The 25,318-nt window shown below is 42.2% G+C and overlaps 1 protein-coding gene across 2 annotated transcripts in view; it reads left to right on the top strand.

The window, feature by feature from the left end:
- Positions 1-25,318, top strand: part of mtss1 (MTSS I-BAR domain containing 1) — a 240,893-nt gene that overhangs the window by 135,777 nt on the left and 79,798 nt on the right. For both annotated transcript variants that reach the window (XM_084316508.1, XM_084316507.1), the window contains exon 3: positions 4,183-4,256. In XM_084316508.1, the coding sequence (XP_084172634.1) occupies positions 4,183-4,256 (74 nt within the window). The remainder of the gene's footprint in view (positions 1-4,182; positions 4,257-25,318) is intronic.

The following is a 25,318-nucleotide window of genomic DNA, read 5'->3' as shown; positions in this document are numbered from 1 at the left end:
ACGTATTATTTATTTGGTTATGGGGGGGTACCTCCAGTCAGTTTACGTCTGTTTTTCCCACTTTGAAATCTTAGTTTGGTGGTTTCTTTTTGGTCTTAAGGCATAACAAAAAATATTGTTTGTTTCCTGTTGGTTGTCAGTTAAGGCCATGGGTAGGTAGGGAATTTATTTTATTTTATTTTTTTATTTTATTCTTTCCCACGGCGACTATGGATAGGGAATTTCTTTATTTAATTAACAATTTAATCGCCATGGGTTAAATTCATAATTTACCATCCCTCGCCAGCTCTATTTGTCTATGGAGAAGTTCCCCTTCTTTGCAGGGCTATAACTTTTTTAATTCTATTGCTAAATTGCCATTATTATGGCCCATTCAATGTCCTATATGTATTGTTCAGGGTGTAGCAACGTTAAACTTTTTCATTCACATATTCATACTAAAATATGGTCTAAAGTATAAGTATGTTTTTATCATTTTCTGCAGCTTTCTCCAGAACTTGATTTATAGCTCCAAATGCATTATATTGATGATGAAATACAGTTTGATAGCAATCGGCGCGAGATAAAAAATTTCAACTGGACGTGGTTCTAGAAGTTACTGCGTATCATCTGATGATGACCGGATGGGCGGGGGATCGTTTATAATTCCGTGGGCAGCGTTAGATGATTCATCCAGAGTGGGTCATACTGTATGTTCATCATAGCAGTTTATATGGAACACGTTAGAATATAACGCTGAATCTTACCGTGGCTTCCTCGCGCCGCTGGCAGATGAGCATGGAACAGAATTTTTTCTATTATGGGATGGAGAAATGCCCGATCCATTTCCAGGTTGTATAATAGTATATACGTCCAAATCATGTTGTTTTTTCGAGTTATTTGCACCGATCGATGTTCACTGTATCAAGACGGAGTCTCTCTAACGATAGCGAGTGCCCGGACCACATATGGATGAGCACTTCCCGTTCAAAGGCTCATTTCCGGTTGGCGATCTGCCGATCGGCCACCAGATGGCGCTCTTGAACCGCTAGAGAGTTGAGTGGAGCTTTGCAATGTGTCTCAGGGCTCCGGAAAGGAAATATGATTTCGATGACAGATTTTTGAAATATTGACATTATTACGTAACCATTGACTACAGGAAGGCTTGTTAACTTGTCAATGTTACACAATAAGGAGACGGCAGCCAAAGTATCTAAATAAAGAATATTTTAATTAATAGTTACCATGGTTTTTCGTAACTGAAATGAACATCAAATAATAGACAGACAAACACAGGACTATACAGACAGGATCAGCCCCAGACGGAAGGGATGACGGACTACTTATACACAAGGGGATGACGAGACGACACACACCTGGGTTAATGGTAATTGGATACACCTGGGGAAAAACAATGGGGACTACACACTAGGACAGAGGACTACATCTAGACATGACACATCACACTAGGAACGCCTGATCAGGGCACATGACACACATAACAGACATCAAAGACGAGTTACGGCGTCTTCGGCAGAATGAGCATGGCTAGGAATGACGTCTTAACTCGTCCCCGGCGATCATAGTGTTAAAATGTTCACAACAACATGAATGCATGTACTCTGCCAGCATGTTTAATATCCATAATACTAAAGGTTTGACTAAGATTTCTATGAAACTTTATTCAAAAAAAATAAATAAATTGGATTTTCTTTTTAATATATATATAGTTTTTTTTTTAAAACTCATAAAATATATTGGGTCGCACCTAAATCGGCAGGGTCGGTCGGCAACCGGAAACAAACCATTTTTTTTTTAGGCCTAACTTTAATTTGAACTATGGGCGGCCGTCTACCACCACAGAGACACGGGTATCGAATCCAGCTGTCAGCGGTGCCTCCAGCTTGGTCGGTCGTCATACTCACACAATTGGCAGTGTCAGCGGGAGGGAAGCCGGTGGGTGGTAATCTGGTCATTGTAAACAGCGACTCCTACAGGTCGGTCAGGGCGCCTGCACAACGAGGAAGGGATCTGGGTGGCCTGAATGCCGCCTACTAGGGCTGGGCGATATGACGATATTATATAAATATCAAGTACAGTTCATTAACAATACACTTTTTTAACGTATCGTGGATATCGTGATGTTTTGCCCAAGAGGATTGTGTCGCGTCAATCTGGTCCACACCCGTTCAAACGTTTGAACAACGCCGCCCCCACACACACACTACTGCATCAAAGTTACTATTTATTATTAACAAAGGCATTCGTTTTGTGGCATTAACGTTATATAGTTACACGTTCAATAACATCAGCGTATTTACCCAAACATAGCAACGTCCGATGACGACATAGATAGCAAACATTACTGTTCATATCTCAGCCCGTGCTGAGTTGTGCGTGCCCATTCTGCGGTCTGTTAATAAAGTTTTCAATCAGACCGATGTATGGAAAGGCTTTTATTATAACATCCGTTGCAGTAAAATCATTATGCCTCGTTTAAGTCATGCTGCGGTGCGCTGGTAATCACTCGTCGGCCGCGGGGAGCTGTTGTTGTTGTCGTTGAGCTGAGCTCTCGTCAAAATCAATGGCGGACACAGAGGAAAGTAAAAAACGCATAGCGCTTGCCGATTGGTGCTAAGAACAGCAGGGCGGGTGCAAGCGGTGTGACGTAATTGGCAGACTCGACTGTCAATCAAAATTATTCTGTTGCCGGCTGAACGATTGAATGAATGAAAACGTTATTAACGATTGCAGAATGGGTACAATACAGTACAGCTCAATACAACAACAGTGGACTGACTGGAGGATGAAGACCAGAAAAAGACTTTCGGCTTTTTTACATAAGGGTCCTCCATTTTCAATTCATCAAAACATTTAGAGACATACAAATATACAGTAGTTTCATAAAAATGCTAAAATGCTATTGATTTATTGATTGATTGATTGATTTAAAACTTTATTAACATATTGCAGAATGGGTACAGTACAGCTCAATACATACAATTGTTAAGGGGATGCAGACCAGAGAAAGACTTTCATCTTGTTTACACCAGGGTCCCCCATTTTCAATTAATCATATTTCATATCTAAATCATATAATATCTCATTGCTAAATATATGCAATATATAATCTAATCCAATAATCTAAATCTAATATATAATATAAAAATGCTAAATGCATGGGTATTTTATTTTGTCTTTAATGTTAGCTTGCAAACTCAAATACATTCTTGGTAAGCCTCATAATGAATTGTTTGGGGAAAAAAATATGTGTCGTGATGTGTATCGCCGAAAGGTCAGAAAATATCGTGATATCATATTTAGGCCATATCACCCAGCCCTACCGCCTACAACAGAACTGCGTTTCCGCGTCTCTGATTGGCCAGGTAATTTCTGGTCATGTGACATGTACGCCCAATCGTGGGACCGCAAGTTTCTACACTGGTTAAGCTTAGGCGCTCTTTCGAAGTTGGTTAAGGTTAGAGTTTGTCTTAGAGCATGGCGATAGAACGCCAGGTAGTTTGCAGGCTGTTAGACCCGGAAATAGGCGCAGAACTTGCTGTCCCACGATTGGCGCACATGTCACATGACCTGGCCAATCAGAGCACAAAACTCGAACGCGGAAACTCAGTTCCGTCGTAGAAGACATACACGCATCTGGGTGAGGTAGGAAGGAATGTATCGGAGGAAGCATGTGATAGACTTCAGGGCTCCCTAGAGCGGCAAGTAGGGGGCACATGCCGCACAACAACCAGGAAGGGGAGGGGGGAATTGGCATAATGACAAAATTGGGATGGGAGGAAAATACAAGAAAAAAATAGGAGGAGAAAAAGTGGATAAAAAAAACTGTAATTCGAACTACCATTACAAAAAGCCCTTTAACATTCCAACTGTGGATGACATTGTCCTCTCTGCCAGTGCTTTGATCAAACCCATCTCATATCCCCATGTTACATCATGCAGGGTTTCTCCAGAGAGCTGGGGAGTACGGACAATTATTTTGACATAATCGTTCTTAAAAAGTCTGGAAATCCACCCCCACACTGTAAATGTCCTACCCATGACTATGCCACTAAGTAGATGTAATGTTATTAACCGTAATTCTATTGTGTAAAACAATGTGCTATAAATCTAAAATGTTATAAATTTGAGGTTTTATAAAATGTTGGAATGTGTTGTAATTGATGCGTGTCTTGTTGACAGGTCAACCATCTTGGTGACTGGCTCATTCCTGGATGCTTTTCAAAAGGTGGCAGACATGGCTACAGGAACCAGAGGTAAACACACAAACACACACACATGCTTGCTTATTGGTTTACTGACACAGATGAGATTATATTTTGATACCACAGCATTTTTATATATACTATAGTATTGAAGCAATCCGATCGATACCATAAAAGTATAGTATTTCGATACCCAGCCCTATTTATGAACAGCCTGCCCTACATGCGTGTGCACGCACACACACAGAGACAGACACTTGCACACACACAAACACACTAGATCATGCGTAGTGGGCGTGTCAACAGTGTCGAGGCGACGGGCAATTGTCATTTCATTATAGACACAGAGCAGCGCGGACCTTCAATTTTAGAAGCTATGACATCTAGCTATTCAGCCCTGCGTTCGACAACTCTTTGGCATCTTCTCTCGCCAGTCGTGCGGTTTCTATGTAAACTCCGCGAGCAACGGGTCCATTGGTCTAACATGCTTTGCATCCTCGCCATTCCTGTATGCCCCCCTCTCCTCTCTCTCTCTCCTCTCTCTGCTAACAAACCTGATTTCTGAACCTATTTCATCAAAGGAAGATATTGATGGACATTAGCTATAGTATATAGCTCAGCAGCTGTAACAGAATAATTGTATTTTTTTTTATTATTATTTACGTTTAAATAATAAATAAATGGATTCAAAATATTACTTTAAATGATAATTAATTAAAGAATTGTATAAAGAACTTTCCATGTTCTGTCATCTAATAATATATTCCATTATCTTTCCTATCGGTATCAAAGTCAAAATGTTGGTATTGTGACAACACTACAATATACAAAAGCAGCTGGACAACCGATATCCTTTGCGTCTAGTAGGCATGGGCCAATGTGTGATTTTGGTGGTATGTGCTATTGCACAGATCTTTGTCCCTTAGTATGCGCACACACACAACTTTTCACTGTGCTCCTAAATTTCTTTGTTTTTCATTTAGGAGCACATGTGCTCCTTTGGGGGAAAAGTTAGCGTAGAGCCCCGTAGATATATGAACAGACTACACACATTGACAGGAAGACTGAGAGAGAGACATTTGAATAATTAAAGCAGGGCCTGGGATCTGTGGATTCACAGGGATGTTTTAGAAAGAAAGATCAAAATCCTTCAATGTTTTTATTGTGTCTGTGTGTATGTGCATGCATGCAGTGTTTTAGTGTGTATGTGTGCTGATTGGCTACTCATGTATTCCTGATTAGAGAGAGAAGAGAACGTAACCTACAGAAGCACAGATAGTCTTTCTCTACTCTCTTTCTTTCTTCTCTCCCATCCATCTCTTTTTCGCCTTGTCTCTCCTTTCTTCTTGTCTGTCTGCCGTGTGTATCTTTCTCTCATTCTGTTTTTCTGTAGGGTTCTCTCTCTCATATCAGCCTCTGACACAATGATACCTATGTAAAACAATCTCATTTTACCATGACTCAGGTTACACACATATACACACACACACTAGGGTTGCCACAGTGATGTGAAATTTCCCATGACTAATAAACTCATGAGAACAGCGGTATTACCGGTGAAACCGGACATTTTACATAATGAAGCTCAACATCTATAGAGAGCTTACTGTGATCTTAACGTTATGCAGCTACATGGATCCACTGTGTCTGTCCGTCTAAGTCTGTTTTTAATTCATTTTCAGTGACTAGTATGCAATGCATTTGTTGGACAGACAGAGTTGACGCTATGTTCTCATTTTTAAATAATGAAACAAAGGGGGTTTAAATACTCAGACAAGGTAGGCCTCAACAACGATGGCATGGAACAGTAACCCCGCCCGCCCGTCAGTGTGTAACGGTCGGTAATGTGGTACGGACCTCCACGAGCAGTATTTGGAATGGCGATCAGATAATTGGATTATTTCTTTTGCATTACATCAGATACAAGGTAAGAACACTATATATAAATTTGATCGTTGATCTGATATTTATTTCTACCCCGATTGACGCTGTCTCTGTGTGTGTGTGTCGCTGTGTGCCGTTGAGTGCAGAAGGGGACTGGAGGAGCCTCGCGCTACGAGGCCCTTTTCATTCTTGCACGAGGAAGGATAATAATAATGATCTAGCGTTGATTTCAGGAAGATTCGATAATCAGGCGAAAAATTACAACGTTTTTAGTGTATTCCACTAAAGGGCTATTATCGCGTCTTTTCCTGGAATTACTAAGAATCACAAACTATATTCATATTCAAAATGGTGTAAAACGGAAATGTAACGATTAAAAAACAATCCGTTTTGTACATGTTGACTGGAAGCAACTCACTGATAATCGACGGGTGTATTAGACCCATAGCTATAATTGAAGATATATTTTAAGCACTCGTAAATCTTGCAGTCCCCCCATTGATTAAAGCGGTGGTGTTCTAGACCTATATCGGGCATATCTCTCCGGCGCTGAATGAGTTAATGTGGGCACTGATATGCAAGAAATTAGGTGGGACGATACATCGATCGAGATTGATATATCGATCTATTATCAATGATCCAATAGGATTGATGCAATGCATCTGCATTCTCCCTTTGTGTGTGTGTGCGTTTGGAAAGATCAGATGAAGTCCGACGACTATTATATTCATAGTAAATGTACTGAGGGTGGACAGATAATGTTGATATTTAAACATAAAAAATACAATACATAATAAATGTATACCAAAATCTTTCCGGTATCACGCTCTGCCAGACAGGGTTGTCCTCTTAGTCCCGGACTGTTCAATCTATCATTAGAGCCTTTAGCACAATATATAAGACAATCCCAATCCATAGAACCAATCGTAATCAAGGGCACACAACAAAAAATGTGTTTATATGCGGACGACGTAATATTGTTCATGCAAAACCCCAACACCACATTGCCTCATCTGCTCAAGTTGATTGAGGACTTTGGTGATTTATCGGGATTTAAGATAAATTTGCCGAAGTCGGCTTTCCTTCCACTTAACACCCCTGCAAAAAAAGATACAACCCTCCCAGGAGAGATACCGATGGTAAAACATTTCAGATGCTTGGGAGTGGAAATATTCCCCACCATAAGACAAACGGTGAAGCACAACTACACAAAAATCCAAAACAAAATCAAAGACGACCTTGATAGATGGGCAAAACTTAAAAACACAGTACAAGCACGGATATCAATAGTTAAGATGGATGTACTACCTAGAATCAACTTCTTCAGTTCAATGCTACCGTTACCCCCTCCAGAGGGTTACTGGAAAAGATTACACTCCTCCACATACAAATTTATTTGGAATAACAAACCACCACGTATAAAAAGATCCACCGCACAGAGAAATAAAGCAGATGGTGGCATGGCATTTCCAGATTTGACAACATGGTTTGACCCCCAAGCATTAGTATCCTGGAGAAAATTAGAAGAAAACATAGTAGCCCCACATAGACTGAAGGACATAGCATACACTAAACTACCAATCAAGCACTGTGAACGAAAATTTGGCCCCATAATTACTCATGCGATCCGGATATGGCGTGAATCACAAAAAAAATATCCTAACCCACAAAAATGGCACAATCATACTCCCTTATTCAATAACAATGCACTCTTAATTGGAAAACGACCTATAAGATTCCCTATATGGGAAGAGCAAGGCATACTCATTAGGGGATGTTTTTAACAAACAGGGTTTTTGTAGTGATAAAGAAATACGCAATTTTTTTTATCTCACCAAGTCCACATGGCTTTTTTACAAACAGTTACAGCTATGTTTGAAGTCTCACAGTGTTCCATTAGACAGACCAATTGAACACCACAGATACCACAAATTCTTCTACGAAAGAGAGACATCGAGAGGTTTTGTTTCAGAATTTTATCATCAATTACTAACGTCCTCGTATGAAACCCTCCAACTAGACTCTGTCTGGAGGAGGGATATACCAGACCTGGAAAATGACTTTGATTGGCAAGGAGCCTGGGCAAATGTCCGACTTACATCAAGGAACCCGGATCATCAACAAATCAATCTTAACTATATTCACAGGACATACTTGACTCCTATAAGACTGTGCCGAATGGGGCTTAAACAAGACTCCAAATGCTCCCAATGTACAAATGGGGACGAAGGGACATTTATGCACATGTATTGGGACTGCTCACCAGTTAAGGCATTCTGGAAAGATGTGACCCAACAAATATCAAAACTCGTATCTTGGAATATACCTGTACACCCCTCGGTATTACTATTGAATGATGTTTTTGAGTTTGCAGTGAATCCACAGCTAAAGAGATTGGTTTTATCGGGGATCACAGTAGCTAAAAAGCTGATCGCATCACGCTGGTTTCAACCGGAAAAAATTTGCCGTAAAGTTTGGTTTCTTACATATCTCGGTCATTTACCAAGAAATATCTACAGCAAGAATTCTGGGTCTCAATGAATCCAAAATGTCAATGTGGTTAGAAGTGGTGGAGAGAATAAAAGCTAGCTTATAATGGTAGTGTCTGGTTAGGTGCGAGGGATAGTGGAGGTACTTCTCAAGGTGGGGTCCGGGAGGGGGGTGTTCGAGCTGGAGCATATGTGTGTAGGTTTTTTAGATAACAGGTATTAGGGGTATATCTTATATAAGACAATTAACTAAAATGTGATCTCATTGGATGTGCCCTGACAATTAATGCTTGTATATCTTATCGTGTGTTGTCATGTTTGTTTATGTGTTTGTTTAAAAAATAATAAAAAAATAAAATACATAATAAATGTATTCATGATCATCATGCAACATAAAACAATTGTAGGAAGGATTTGGGAGAGGAAGGGGTTTTAGTGTTGTGAGTGTTGTGAGTTCCCAAAAAATTTACTTAAAGTTTAAAGCTCAATATATCAAAACTTGGCACTTTATAGTGAACAGGACGGAGGTCCATTTGTATTAAAAACAATAGATTGTTTTTCATTTAAATGTCTGGAAGAGCTCAAAAATAAAAATGTCAAATGGTATTTCCGTTGCCCTTTTTGAGTTGATCTAAATGTTACTGATTGTGTTAAATGGGCGGCATATAATATCGTCTCATATCGATCGCAGGCACCTGAATCGAATTGTATTGTATCGTGGCAGACTTTGTGATATCGGCAAATATCGTATCGTTGTCCAAAGAATCGATATCGTATCGTATTGTGATGAAACTGGTGATTCCCACCCCTGGAATGAACTAAATGGGTTTTATGTCTATAAAACGCGGCACACCTTTCTCGCTCTCTCTCACACACGCACACACACATTATTCACTACAGTACATGCCATTGACAACATTTATTCCCCCGGCCCTTACCTTAACGCTTAACCATAACCATCACCAATCCCAAGCCCTACGGAAACTCATACCTAACATAGTCCCTTACCACAATCACACTGGGACCAAGCTCGGATATGTAATTTGGTAGAGATGTCCCTCCTGGAGTTGATTTCCCAAAACCCTAAAATTACCTAGTTTAAAGTGAGGACCTAGCAAAATCTCCTCACTTTAACAGATTATCTCTATCCTCACAACAACAAAAATGCAAGACTGCACACACACACGTCCCACACACACGTCCCACACACACTAGAGGTGTAACGGTACGTGTATTCGTCCCGCGAATTTACGGTACGGCCGTCACGGTGCGGTACGCGCACCCATGCGACGAATACGCCCCACAGCGTAAACACACCCACATGCAGGCACTCGCGAGGTCTGTGCGAGAACAGCGCGCGTGGCCGGGCACACCGAGCTCAGACTTCAGAGCGGCGAAAGTGCACGGAGGAGAATGTAGCACATTTACATTGGAACAGCTGCAGGGTCATTACAGTTTTCTTTCGTTTTCTTGTGCGCCCAATAACGTTAACCAAATGAAACCAATGGAAAGAAACACACACGTGTCGCCGACACACACGCGCGCCAACAAACGCATCAACATTCTCCCCCGCCGGACTCACAGGCTCAATCAAATAAAAAGAAGAAACATACTTTTCCGGACAGATCATCTGAGCTGCACTGTGTTTAAATCCAAATAATCCTCTGCCATTGTTGTAATATGTCATCTGTTCTCTAGTATTCAGTGTCGTCGTGAAGTAAAATTCTCTCTGGAGTTTAAAGGGGCAGTAAGCAAGTGGATGCCTGAACACAGAACGACACCAGTATCACTAATTACCACGGCAAGCCTATAGAAAATTATTCTATTTAATAATAATAATAATAATAATAATAATAATAATAATAATAATAATAATAATAATAATAATAATAATAATAATTATCATAATTATCATAAATATAATGTATAAAATTTTTTTTTATTAATAATAATCATTATAAATATATTTTTTCTGTTGTACCGAACCGTGACCCCAATACCGAGGTACGTACCGAACCATGGCTTCTGTGTACCGTTACACCCCTAACACACACGCATGAAGATTGAATGGACATAGAAAGCAAGCATGTCTGACCTGTTGTGTCTTTATGGTGCACCATAGGTGTAACTGAGGGGTACAATTCCCTGACTGTATTGATAAGTATGGTATCATTAAACCACTACCGCTTTATGTACTTTAATTACTGGCCATACAGTACATGATATATAAATATGATGAACACTTCCCACAATGAATCGGTTCCACACAAAGTGGTAATTAAGTATTTATTGCAGCAAAAGGTACATAATATACTTCTCTATTTTACTTTGGATGCGCTTATAAGGCAAAGGAATGTGCGTAGGCAAATCAATAATGAATGTCCATTCTCTGGTTACGCAGGAGGTAATTATACAACCTGAATCTTAGGGAATTATATCTATGGTACACTAGTAATATATAGCGGGAGATACTGGAAGGGTCCCCCCGGTTGTAAGCCAGCAGGGGTAGAGGATCTGTCGGTAGTAGAGAGTCTGGTCAACGATGACTAAGGAGACTCCAAGTACAGGAGACGGTGCAATAGTCTCTTGATCCACAGACGAATACAGCTGTTCTCCGTAGACTGTAGCTCCACAGTGAAGAAAGCTAGCCGGCCTCAGGCTCTCTGAGGCGCAGACTCGACGTGGCTCCTCACAGGGTAAATCCCACACGTGTAGGCGTCAGCGATTCTCCGCTCCATAAATCACAGGACCAAAACAAATATAATCCAGCCGCAAAGGGCTATGTAGTCGTCGGGTAGATTAATCCAGTGTACATGTCCACACGGTTCTCGTCTAGGTCTCCTCGGGTGAAAGCGCCATGAAAGCAGCCCAGCCTGGATAAGCACTCTAGCTGATACGAGGAAGCGTTGGTGATGCTGGTCACTGTAGAACTTTAGCCGCACGATACACTATACACAAATAGACTATTACTTACTTAATAGAAATATGTCGCACTCGACGGTACAGCGCCAAACTCTGACAATTCAGTTATCAATTCGCACGCGGTCTCAATGCTCTACTTGGGGCCAAACAGGCCATACTTCACCGCACGGAGTATCGTGGGTGAGGCTTCAACTTATTGGGTAACTCTACTTCTGTATTCACCTGCGCCATATTTATATGCACGGCGAACAATCTAGTGCCAACCTCATTTCTGTCTCGTATCCCTGGGCAAGGCCGGGCATGTACAGACATGTCTTGACGGTGGCCTTGAACCTGACTCTGGAGGCATGGCCCTGGCGCCTGTGGACCGCTGTCCAATAGGAGAATGAAATATTATGGTCTGTACTAGGCTAAAGGGATATTCCGTGTATATGTACAAGGAATATACAAGGGATATCAAATGATATACAAATACTATGCAATATATATCAATCAATAAATATATATATTCGGTTTAATCTGATCCTTTGTAACAATAGGGCTGGGCGATATGGCCAAAAACATTATCGCGATAAAATTATAAAATTATTTTCATATAACTCGATATCGATAATTATCGTCGATATAATGTCTGTCAAGTTTAATTAACTTATTATGCCCGGCGCCGATTTACGGGCTATTAATAGACTTGTTTTGCTGCTGTGAATGTCTCGAGAGTCGAGTTGATGTTGTCATCAGTCCGCGCACGTTAGCAGTTAGCCAAAGCAAGCAGAGTATCTCATGACAATGTACTAAAAATGACCCTAAAATACTCTGTTCCGCCCAATTCATTGCAACGACGTCCACCATATACCCCACACTACTATAACAGTTACCCTCAGAATTCAAAACACACACCAACTCGGCAGGTAACCTGTAAAATAGCGCCGTGCAAGCTAATTAGCCCTAGCCAGCCTCGTTTCCGAGCGGAGTATCTCATGACAATGTACTAAAAATGACCCTAAAATACTCTGTTCCGCCCAATTCATTGCAACGACGTCCACCGTATACCCCACACTACTATAACAGTTACCCTCAGAATTCAAAACACACACCAACTCGGCAGGTAAACTGTAAAATAGCGCCGTGCAAGCTAATTAGCCCTAGCCAGCCTTGTTTACTGAGTCCTACCTCCGCGTCTCCTTCCGGGTCTCCTTCCGCTATCGGCCATCTCCTTCACTGATTGGTTGTTAGTGCGTGTGCTCATATCCAAGCTTGGAAAATCGATATATCGAAACTTTGCGACCACGTTTCATGTTTATTTCGAGGAAATAATTTATCGCGATCGTTATCGTTTTATCGCCCAGCCCTAGTGCTGCACCAGTGCCATTATATTTGTCCATTAGGCGGAGTGGGTCTATAGGAGGCTTTGTGTAGATCAGAGAGTGGAATTGCCTCTCTACTCCTCTACACCAGCCTACCTACCTGACATCAGACTCTTGCTTATTGTTGAGAACCCCCACAGGCAAACCCCCAGGTATCACACACAGTATTTAGCCTAGTATGCTCTTTTTGCATGAGGCTCCTGAATCTTTTCTTTGCACATGGCTTCAGAATGGGTTCCAATTAGAGATGTTCCGATACAATTTTTTCCTTTCCGATCCGATTCCGATACCTAAGCTTTGGGTATCGGCCGATACCGATATGTATCCGATACCAGTGCATACAAAAAAAAAAAAAAAATTATATAAATTATACTTTTTTTTTTTTTTTTTTTATACACAGATACTGTTATACTGTTTTTTAGTAATAACTAGAAAGTAATGGTATTTATTCAACAACAGGTGATTGTATAGATTTGTATTAGTATCATTAATCAATGAGTATGGGGCTGCAGCACTGCAGATATACCCTACTCCAATGATCCACACGGACATTAAACGGTGTTTCACTCGCTACCCAGTGGCTCTGCAGATATACCCTACTCAGTCTGTAAGCTAGTGGCAGATAGAACGTTCGAATGTTGTGATTTTCGATGCAAAATAAATATTCAACATTCTCTTTTGAAACTCCGCCTCAGACTCTTATCCTTTGGCACTTGGAACTTGCTGTACTTTGCTTGCAGGTCTGCAGCCATTATTGCTGGATTATGAATAGCACCAACTTTAGACACGGTAACGTTATCAAGCTAAGCTAGCTGACCTAGCTCGTCTTCCTGCATTGACATTTGATAACGTTAGTCAGCTAACGCTAGTCAGTAGCTACTTAACTTAAATACGATTCACCGTGGGTGCATTATTGTTGATAGACGGTCACGCCACGGACAGTGTCAGGTCCTGGAGAAAGGACAGGCGATCATCTGATTTGATGTAACGGGCGGATGTTGTTCCAACTAGCTAGCTTTTCAGCTAATGCTATCATAACACCAGCAAAACACATCCCATCCGAGCTCCCCGTCACACCGCACTGTCGGGGACAATGGAATTTAAGAAAGTGTATCTGCTGTTAAAATGACACAGCATCACACTTTAAAACATGTTCATTTTATAATCCTTACTCTCCGCAGGACTCGGCAGGAGATAAATTACATCATGGGATCGGAGGCTACAATTCACGTGTATCGGCCGATACCAATACCAGCATTTTAGGCAGTATCGGTGGCATTTCCGATACTGGTATCGGTATCGGAACAACTCTAGTTCCAATAGGGCTGGGCGGTATAGAGGTTGAACCGGTATACCGGTAGAAATCCGTGCCGAGGTAGAGATTTGACTTTTAGGCTCTTTGAATGTAAAAATACTTTTTCACATTTACAAATGTAACACACAAAGCTAGCTAGTTGGGTGAAGTTAGGTTAAAATTAGAGAGCACCAGCTGTGTGATAGTAAAGGGTTAACCTTCTGTCGTGTGGCAGTGAAAGGGTTAAAGAAGACGTGTCCGGCCCATGGAGACATTAACGTGTGTTGTCAGGCCTTACAAATACATTTGATTTGATTTAGCCTTCAACCCCCAAATCCTGAGGTTACCATCTAAGGATTGTTGAAAGCCAGGGAAAACCCTGCATGTAGCTATTATGTGATCAAGCCCTGCAGATTAATTCACTTATCTGTAGGGGAAATCCAGTGACGTATGTGTGCGGGTGTGTGTGTGTGGTTGATCATCATGAATCATGGCCACTCCTTTTTACAGAAGATAAGCAACAAGCTCCGTCATGCCACACAAAAGAGTACATCACATCACATGTACCTGGCTGTGGTGTGTTTGCCTTACCTACCTGTGTGTCTCGAGGCTATAGTGAGTGTGTGAGAGAGAGAGAGAGAGAGAGAGAGGGGGAGAATGAGAGGGTGTGTCTCTGTCTCAACATGTGACTTTGTTTCTCTCTTTTTCTCTCTCAAAATCATTCTCTATCTGATCCCTGTCTCTCCCTGTCCATCCAAACTGACACACACCATTGCCTTCTCTCCTTCCTTCAACACCCTTTCCCCCACTCTCTATCTCCCTCCCTCCCTCCCTCTATCTCCCTCCCTCCCTCTCTCGATCTCCCTCTTTCTCTAGCTCCCTCTCTCTTTCTTTATCTCCCTCTCTTTCCATCCCCTCTCTCTCTCTCTCTCTCTCTCTCTCTCTCTCTCTCTCTCTCTCTCTCTCTCTCTCTCTCTATCTCTCTCTCTCTCTCTCTCTCTCTCTCTCTCTCCCTAATTTTCATAGTAAATTTCCTTCACATCCTCCCCACCCTCCCTGGGCATGTAGCCAACTTGACTGAAGTGATGTGTGTGTGCACGCATTATGATTATCTGTGTTCATGCTGTATAACTTAAACCGTGTGAAATTTGTGTCTTTGCGAATTACGGCGTGTCGTCAAAACCAGATCTGCCCCCCCCCCCCCCCCCCCCCCCCCCCCCCAAAAGAAGATGGATGGTCCTGCCTCCCTCGGATGAACCATTTAATTCTGATCTATGCTCTTAAATCAAGGCTAGGAGGAGATGGCAAGAGTGGACACTGAACAGTCATGTCACAGAAGTCCAGACCTTTGAGGAAGATGCATGTTCAAACTAGGGCTGGGCGATATGGCCAAAAACTTTATTGCGATAAAATTATAAAATTATTTTCATATAACTCGATATCGATAATTATCGTCGATATAATGTCTGTCTAGTTTAATTAACTTCTTATGCCCGGCGCCGCTGGACGGGCTATTAATAGACTTGTTTTTCTGCTGCGAATGTCTCGAGTTGATGTCGTCATCAGTCCGCGCACGTTAGCAGTTAGCCAGAGCGAGCAGTGTATCCCATGACAATGTACTAAATATCCCTAAAATACTCTGTTCCGCCCCAATACATTGCAACGACGTCCACCGTATACCACACACTACTATAACCGTGGCATCAGAATTCACGCCACACATATACTCGGCACGTAAATATATAAAATAGCGCCGTGCAAGCTAATTATCCTAGCCAGCCAAACTATAAAATTGCGCCGTGCAAGCTAATTATCCTAGCCAGTCATATTTCCAATGTACTAAATATCCCTAAAATACTATGTTCCGCCCCAATACATTGCAACAACGTCCACCGTATACCACACACTTCTATAACCGTGGCATCAGAATTCACGCCACACATACTCGGCACGTAAATATATAAAATAGCGCCGTGCAAGCTAATTATCCTAGCCAGCCAAACTATAAAATTGCGCCGTGCAAGCTAATTATCCTAGCCAGTCATATTTCCAATGTACTAAATATCCCTAAAATACTCTGTTCCGCCCCAATACATTGCAACAACGTCCACCGTATACCACACACTACTATAACCGTGGCATCAGAATTCACGCCACACACATACTCGGCACGTAAATATATAAAATAGCGCCGTGCAAGCTAATTATCCTAGCCAGCCAAACTATACAATTGCGCCGTGCAAGCTAATTATCCTAGCCAGCTATGTTTCCAATGTACTAAATATCCCTAAAATACTCTGTTCCGCCCCAATACATTGCAACGACGTCCACCGTATACCACACACTACTATAACCGTGGTATCAGAATTCACGCCACACACCCACTCGGCACGTAAATATATAAAATAGCGCCGTGCAAGCTAATTAGCCTAGCCAGCCTTGAGTCCTACCTCTCTACCCAGAGGTGCAGCGCGGGTCTCCTTCGCTCTCGGCCATCTCCTTCACTGATTGGTTGTTAGTGCGTGTGCTCATATCCAAGCTTGGAAAATCGATATATCGAAACTTTGCGACCACGTTTCATGTTTATTTCGAGGAAATAATTTATCGCGATAGTTATCGTTATCGTTTTATCGCCCAGCCCTAGTTCAAACCTTACTTACTTAGGCCTTTTTATTCCTTTGGGAACATAGGCCATTGATGAAAAGTTTCCACCCCCGTCTGTCTTGCGCCATCCTCTCCAGCTGTTTCCACGTCAGTCCCCTTGTCTTGAGTTCCTGCTCAGTGTCTCTTCTCCAGGTGTTTTTGGGTCTTCCTCTGCCTCGCTTGCCTTGTGGGTTCCAGGTTAATGCCTGTTTGGTTATTGCGGTTTTGTGTCTTCGAAGTGTGTGCCCAATCCAGCTCCATTTTCTCCTGGTCAGCTGGACCTCCACTGATTCTTGCTTGGTGCATTCCCACAGCTTTCAAACCACCAAATACAAAAAACTGACCAGTCTCTAGACCATTCAGAGTTGTCACTGTCTGTTGTGTCACCTCTCTCATATCTCACACTGACTGGGTGTTGAAAAACAAAATCCAACAACTCTTAATATAAAATTAATTATCCCCTGCGTGACTACACCACACCCAAATGTAATAAAGAAAAAACAAAATACCACAATATGAAACTTTTTCAAGTATTGGAACTGGTATTATTTAGGCTGTATCATTAGGAACTGGTATTGGCAGAACTTTTACTAATAGTCATCAGACTTTGTTGACTAATCATGCTGTGCACAGAAAACACTAAATAACTAAATGACTAAGTATTAGTCTAACAATCGATTACTAAGTACAAGAGAAGGCAGTAGTACTGGTATAAAAGATGATGGAGAGAGCAGTAGTACTGGACTGGTATAAAATAACTAAGAGGGCGGTAGTACTGGTATAAAAGATGACTGAGGGCAGTAGTACTGGTATAAAAGATGACTGAGGGCAGTAGTACTGGTATAAAACTAAAGATAACTAAGAGAGGGCACTAGTACTAGGGGTGCACCGATATGAAAATTGGCCACCGATACCGATACCGATTGTTCAACTAACACAATCGGCCGATACCGATACCGATAATTGTGGCAAAAAATAAGTATTTTAAATTTTTTTAAATTTTTTATTTTATTTTTTTTATTTTTTTTTATGAAACTACTGTATATTTGTATGTGTGTTTGTATTTGTAGGCCTCTTTACTTACTTAAAAAAGGAAACATCAAGAAATATGTTTATGGTATCACTGATCCCTCTCCCAGTATCGTCTGGCGGCCTGCAGAGGGATACTATTTTCTCAACCAGAGCTTTTTTCAACCAATGCAATGGAACCATTCTGGCGGCCTGCAGCGGGATACTATTCTCTCAACCAGAGCTTTCAACCAATGCAATGGAACCATTTTGATTGACAGTCGATTCGGCCAATTACGCCACACCGCTAGCACCCACCTCCTGCTTACCACCAAGCGTTTATTCATTTTTCTACTTCGGGGCATGCCGCCATTGATCTGCTTGCGAGAATGCGAGTCAAACTTAGAACCACAACAAGCTAATACGTTAGCTGCCCGGCAGTGCCCGCCGACCAGCGCGCTCCACAGGATGGCCAAACGAGACACAATGATTTTACTGCAACAAATTTTATAATAAAACAAAGCCTTTCTATACATTTGTCTGGTTGAAAACTTTATTAACAGATTGCAGAATGTGTAGTTGGGTACGGAATGAGCAACGGAATGTAACCGAGCTATGCACGGCTTGCTTGCTATCTTCGGGTAAATACTATGCTGATGTAATTGAACGTGTAACTAACTATAATAACGTTAATGCCACAAAACGAATGTTTGTGTCATTTTAACAGCAGATACTTTCTTAAATGCCATCCTCCCGACAGAGCGGTGTTGATGGGGAGCTCTGATGGATTCGCTTGGTTGTGTTATTAACATTGAACAGCTAACCGAAAGCTAGGGTTAACTAATGTTAAAGGTTTAGCCATAACGTTACGTTGGCTAAAGTTGGGGCTATTCTTAATCCAGTAATAATGGCTGCAGACCTGCAAGCAAAGTACAGCAAGTTGGCAAAGGAGTATTCCAACGTAAATCACATTTTCACCAGTAACGTTAGTCTTCTGCCTCCCGGCTATGAACGGACTCGGAGTAATGCCTTGCTGCTATGGGTAATAATAATATGCTGATGTTATTGTCCGTGTAACACTAACTATATAACGTTAATGCCACAAAACGAATGCCTTGTTAATCATAAATAGTAACTTTGATGCAGTAGCTTGTGTGTGTGTGGGGGGGACGGCGGGCGTTGTGCAGGTAGGTCGCGAGTGAATTTTTTTTTTTTGCCTTTTGACGCTACACAAATGGATGGTTAGTTATCGGCGACTGCTATCGGCACATTTGAGCTTATCGGCCGATAGGCCGATAGCAGTCAACAAGGCACTTATCGGCCGATACCGATACCCGACCGATATATCGGTGCACCCCTAACTAGTACTGGTATAAAAGATGACTGAGAGGGCAGTAGTACTGGTATAAAAGATGACAGAGGGCAGTAGTACTGGTATAAAAGATGACTGAGAACTCCCTCCCCCCCGACATCAGGAACATTGACTCCATCATCCCATTTAAAACCCACCTCAAAACCCACCTGTTTAGGCAGGCGTATGTCTGATTTTATTTAATTTTGTCTGATTTTATATTTTAATGGATTGTGATTGTGAATTTAACTGTTTTTAAATTGTTGTACGGCGACCTTGAGTGCCTTGAAAGGTGCCTTATAAATAAAATGCATTATTATTATTATTATTATTAGTACTGGTATAAAAGATAACTAAGAGAGGGCAGTAGTACTGGTATAAAAGATAACTAAGAGAGGGCAGTAGTACTGGTATAAAAGATGACTGAGATGGCAGTAGTACTGGTATAAAAGATGATGCCTTTTAGTCTTTCTATTCTGCTCCTAGTGATTGTACTTGGTCACTGGCAGTGAAGTTGTTCACTGTTACAGGGATTCGTGAACATGGACATTTAAACACTGACATGTTGACTAAGCACATTCCTCAAGAGGCTGTGTGTCTGGTGTTTGTATGTAATACACCTGTTTTAGGAGTCTAGCCTGACAGCTGATTCTCCATGCCTCCCTATTTCTCTCCCATGTTTCTCTGTTTCTCTTCCCTTGCCTGGCCTCTCTGTTATTTTATAGGGTGTGTGTGTGTGTAGGAGAGGCACAGATTGATCCTTTAAAAAGCCAACTCTCTCCTGTTCAGAGGTGTCTGCTGTTCACAGATGATACAGTGTGTGTGTATGCTTTCTAATAGGGGTGCACCGATGTATCGGTCGGGTATCGGTATCGGCCGATAAGTGCCTTGTTGACTGCAATCGGCCTATCGGCCGATAAGCTCGAATGTGCCGATGGCAGTAGCCGATAAATATCCATCAATTTGTGTCGCGGCAAAACGCGCCGCGACCTGCACAACGCCGCCCCCGGCCCCCGTTCTTTCAACCTAAAAGTGCACTTTCTTCAACCTCGAAGTAAACAAATCACAGAACGGTAGCCAGTTAGTAGGTATCAACTGAGCTCCCGGGATGGTAGCTAGTTAGTTAGCACCATCCAGGCATCAACGTGAGCTCCCGGTACGGTAGCTAGTTAGCTAGCACCATCCAGGCATCAACGTGAGCTCCCGGAACGTTAGCTAGTTAGCTAGCACCATCCAGGCATCAACGTGAGCTCCCGGTACGGTAGCTAGTTAGTTAGCACCATCCAGGCATCAACGTGAGCTGCCGGGACGGTAGCTAGTTAGTTAGCACCATCCAGGCATCAACGTGAGCTCCCGGTACGGTAGCTAGTTAGTTAGCACCATCCAGGCATCAACGTGAGCTGCCGGGACGGTAGCTAGTTAGTTAGCACCATCCAGGCATCAACGTGAGCTCCCGGTACGGTAGCTAGTTAGTTAGCACCATCCAGGCATCAACGTGAGCTGCCGGGACGGTAGCTAGTTAGTTAGCACCATCCAGGCATCAACGTGAGCTCCCGGTACGGTAGCTAGTTAGTTAGCACCATCCAGGCATCAACGTGAGCTCCCGGTACGGTAGCTAGTTAGTTAGCACCATCCAGGCATCAACGTGAGCTGCCGGGACGGTAGCTAGTTAGTTAGCACCATCCAGGCATCAACGTGAGCTCCCGGTACGGTAGCTAGTTAGTTAGCACCATCCAGGCATCAACGTGAGCTGCCGGGACGGTAGCTAGTTAGTTAGCACCATCCAGGCATCAACGTGAGCTCCCGGTACGGTAGCTAGTTAGTTAGCACCATCCAGGCATCAACGTGAGCTCCCGGAACGGTAGCTAGTTAGTTAGCACCATCCAGGCATCAACGTGAGCTCCCGGTACGGTAGCTAGTTAGTTAATAACGTTATATAGTTAGTGTTACACGTTCAATATAACATCAGCATATTATTTACCCGAACACAGCAAGTAAGCAAGGCATTATTCCGTTCATAGCTCAGTTCCATTCCGTTGCTCATTCCGTACCCAACTACCCATTCTGCAATCTGTTAATAAAGTTTTCAACCAGACAAATGTATAGAAAGGCTTTGTTTTATTATAACATTTGTTGCAGTAAAATCATTATGTCTCATTTGGTCATGCTGTGGAGCGATGGTCGGCGGGCCGCGTGAATATTAAAGGCAACCAACTTGTGTTCAGCTTTTCGTTCAGCGTTTCTCCGATTGGCCACACGGACACGTGACCGCCCTAGCACACGCCCTTTTACGCTGAGAGACGCGGCAGAAGCGCTGGTCGAACCAACGCGCTGGTCGAACCAGTTCAGACAGAGGTGTTTATTTATATTAATAAACATATCTACTAGAAACACTGGTGTTCTGTTGTGTGACTGTACTAAACTCTTCCACCACATGACCGACATTTGACATACAGTACACCTCCTATCTATGTTGGGATTATGTTTGGTCATGACAAAACAATAAAAATCGCTACTGTTAGTGCCACCACCCACTTCAATGACGGAGCTCTCATATTTGCGAATGCATAAACTATATCTTAAATTATGGCGATGTGTCTAATATGGCTGTCGTGAAGTCATTGATAAGCGATATATTAGACACATAGCCATAATTTAAGATATAGTTTATGCATTCGCAAAATATGAGAGCGCTGTCATTGAAGGGCTTCCTACAACGGAGCCCGCTGCTGCTGCTGCTGGAGCTGAAGTGATGTACAGTTTATGCATTCGCAAAATATGAGAGCGCTGTCATTGAAGGGCTTCCTACAACGGTGCTGCTGCTGGAGCTGAAGTGATGTACAGTTTATGCATTCGCAAAATATGAGAGCGCTGTCATTGAAGGGCTTCCTACAACGGTGCTGCTGCTGGAGCTGAAGTGATGTACAGTTTATGCATTCGCAAAATATGAGAGCGCTGTCATTGAAGGGCTTCCTACAACGGAGCTGCTGCTGGAGCTGAAGTGATGTACAGTGATGAGTGAATCTGGTAGTTGGTTGTTAAAAACGCGAAACATAATAACGTTACGCTTTCTAGTTCAGCGCATTTCATAGCGCTCCACTGCTACCGCAGCTGAACACAAGTTGGTTGGAACAGCGAACACAAGTTGGTTGGTACACAAGTTGGTTGCCCGCGCTGCCGCTCGCTTGCTCCTTGGATTTAATTTGGGACGTGGGACGACTGCCGCTTGCCTGCGCGTGGGGGCGGGGGGTCGCGGCCAATCAGAGAAAAGCCGAACACAAGTTGGTTGCCTTTAATATTCACGCCGGCGGGCCGGGCAGCTAAGGTATTAGCTACGTTAAGTTTGTTGTGCTCTCGAGTCGCAAGCAGATCAATGGCGGCATGCCCGAAAGTAGAAAATGAATAAACGCTTGCCGATTGGTGGTAAGAACAGCAGGAGGTGGGTGCTAGCGGTGTGGCGTAATTGGCCGAATCGACTGTCAATGAAAATGGTTCTATTGCATTGGCTGAGAGCTCTGGTTGAGAGAATAGTATCCATCTGCAGGCCGCCAGACGATACTGGGAGAGAAATAGTGCTACATGGCATGGTGGAATTAATACCATAAACATATTTCTTGATGTTTCCTTTTTTTTAAGTAAGTAAAGAGGCCTACAAATACAAACATACACATACAAATATACAGTAGTTTCATTAAAAAAAAATTTAAATTTAAAAATTTTTTTAATTAAAATTAAAAAAAATTACAAATACTTATATACAAATATACAAGTATCAGTATCGGCCGATAGTGTTAGTTGAACAATCGGTATCTGTGGCCAATATCGGTGCATCCCTACTTTCTAATGTTCAGATTACACTAGGTGTTTTTAATGTAATATAGCATAGAAGCATAGATTAAAATGATCCATTAACCATTAAGGAGCCGAAGGCAGTGTCACACTGGTATAATTATTTTGTCTAAGCTAAGTAGCTAATGCCTTTCCAATGGTTTCAAAACATTGATTGTAATTGAGGCTGTTGGGTTTTGAATCTCAAGGAGGATTATCTATAGACCCTTTTACCGTTTGACTTCTAGAGACTGTCTGGATGAAACCACGTCTGTGCATTCGGTTCCCTTTGCCTTGTCAAATGCTTTAACACATTGGGCGCCATTGGGTTATATCCATCAATATAGCCAGTCTGCCACCGTTGAAAGCCTATGGAGATGTTTACCTTCTTTGCAGGGCTATAACTTTTAAAATTGTATTGCTATATTGACATTACTATGGCCCATTCAACATCGATTATCTATCGTTCAGGATGTGGGAACGTTATGTTTTTTCATTCATACATTGTTGTGTTACTAGCGTCAAGAATATAAGTATGTTTTTAATCTTTTCTGCTGTAATTCCAAAAACAGTAGTTATAGGCCCTGAAGCATATATAGATTATCGATTGGCGTTTCTTTCCTATACACGCTATATTAAAAAATGCAAATGTATATGATCGGTATACATTATGCTTCATCATGCGTGAAGGAAAGGGGGGCGGGGTTGTTTATAATTCCTTGATCGTCAGTAACGGCTTTATTTAGTATGGGTTGATATATTGAGCAGATGGTTTGCAGTGAAATGAATAAACAATCGGGCTGAAAATAACGTTAGTGTCCTCTTACCGTTCACCGATGAGACTGGAGGAGAAAGATCCCAATTATTTGACGCCGATCTCCTACATCCATTTCCGGTTTGTATGGCGCAATAAACGCCGAAATCATATCGATTATTAAGTTTAGAAAGAGATCCAAATGCACTATATTGTTTGTCTGGAGTCCCGTAACAAGATGTGACTGCCGGAGGGATTTCCTCGATGCACCGATCGGCACTTCCGGTTTTGGCGAGAGTGTAACTCGCCCGACCATCCACCAAGCGGCAGTATTGAGACGTTGCAATCTCATACAGGGTCCCGCTGGAGTCCGGAGGTTGGCTGGATGAATTATGAATGCTATGGCGAAAAAATTAAATGTTGATCCCAAAAACGGCATATGCCGTTGTTGGCGTTCAACGCATGGCGGGCAAAAACGGCGTAAGTCGTTTTTGGCGACCAATGTGTTAATCTAGAAGGTCCCTGGACCTTTAACCCATAGGAGCCCAGTGGAGTCCAGTAATAGTCTAACAGGTCTGTATTAAACTCTTAAAAAGATCCTGGCCAGAGAGTTAGAGCCATGGAGACGACATTAACACATCCTGCGCCATAAACGTCGTACGATGGGTTTCAAGTTCATGCGAATTCTGCCAATCCACGGCGTACGACGTTATTGAAATCATATTTCATATTTTCGCCATGTTATTCATATTTCCCTCACGGAGCCTGGTCTGATGCTGTGTGAGCCGGCACAACTCTGCAACGCTTCAATACTGCCCCCTGGTGGATGATCGGCGAGTTGCCAAACCGGACATGGATGGTTGGATCTCAGTGCGTCTCCGAAATGCGTCCGGCCACTCGTATATCGTTGCGGGACTGTATACACACGTCCATGTGTAGCGATCGCTGCCATAACTCAATAATCGACATGATTTGGGCGTGTATTATTATTATACAAACCAGAAATGCATCGACTCGATCCCCATCAAATAACTGGGATATTTTTGCTCCAGTCTCATCGCCCAACGGTAAGAGGAGGCTGACGTTACTTTCAGCCTGTTTGTTTATTATTATCCATGCAAACCGCTCTGATCCATATATCACCCATACTACATAAAGCATTTAACGACGATCACGGAATTATAAACGACCCCCCCTCCGTTCATCCGCGCATGATCAGTCATAACGTTTAGGATCATGTACAGTTGAAATTTTAGCTCGGATCGGCAACAAACGGCATTGATAATCTATATATGCATTTATGTCTATATCTCACGTTCTAGGAATTACTGCAGAAAACGATAAAAACATATTTATATTCTAGATGGTATTTTCGTATGAATGTATGCATGAAAAAGTAAAACGTTCCTACATCCTGAACGATAGATAATCGATGTTGAATGGGCCATAGTAATGTCAATTTAGCAATACAATTTAAAAAGTTATAGCCCTGCAAAGAAGGTGAACATCTCCATAGACTTACAGTACTGGCAGAGAATGGTATAAGATGCTGAAAGTGCGTGGCAGGGAATGTGTT

The sequence above is a fragment of the Notolepis coatsorum genome (assembly GCF_963971535.1).
Source record: "Notolepis coatsorum genome assembly, chromosome: 6".
In the NCBI taxonomy this organism is placed as follows: domain Eukaryota; kingdom Metazoa; phylum Chordata; class Actinopteri; order Aulopiformes; family Paralepididae; genus Notolepis; species Notolepis coatsorum.
This window is presented reverse-complemented; position numbering and strand designations above follow the sequence as displayed.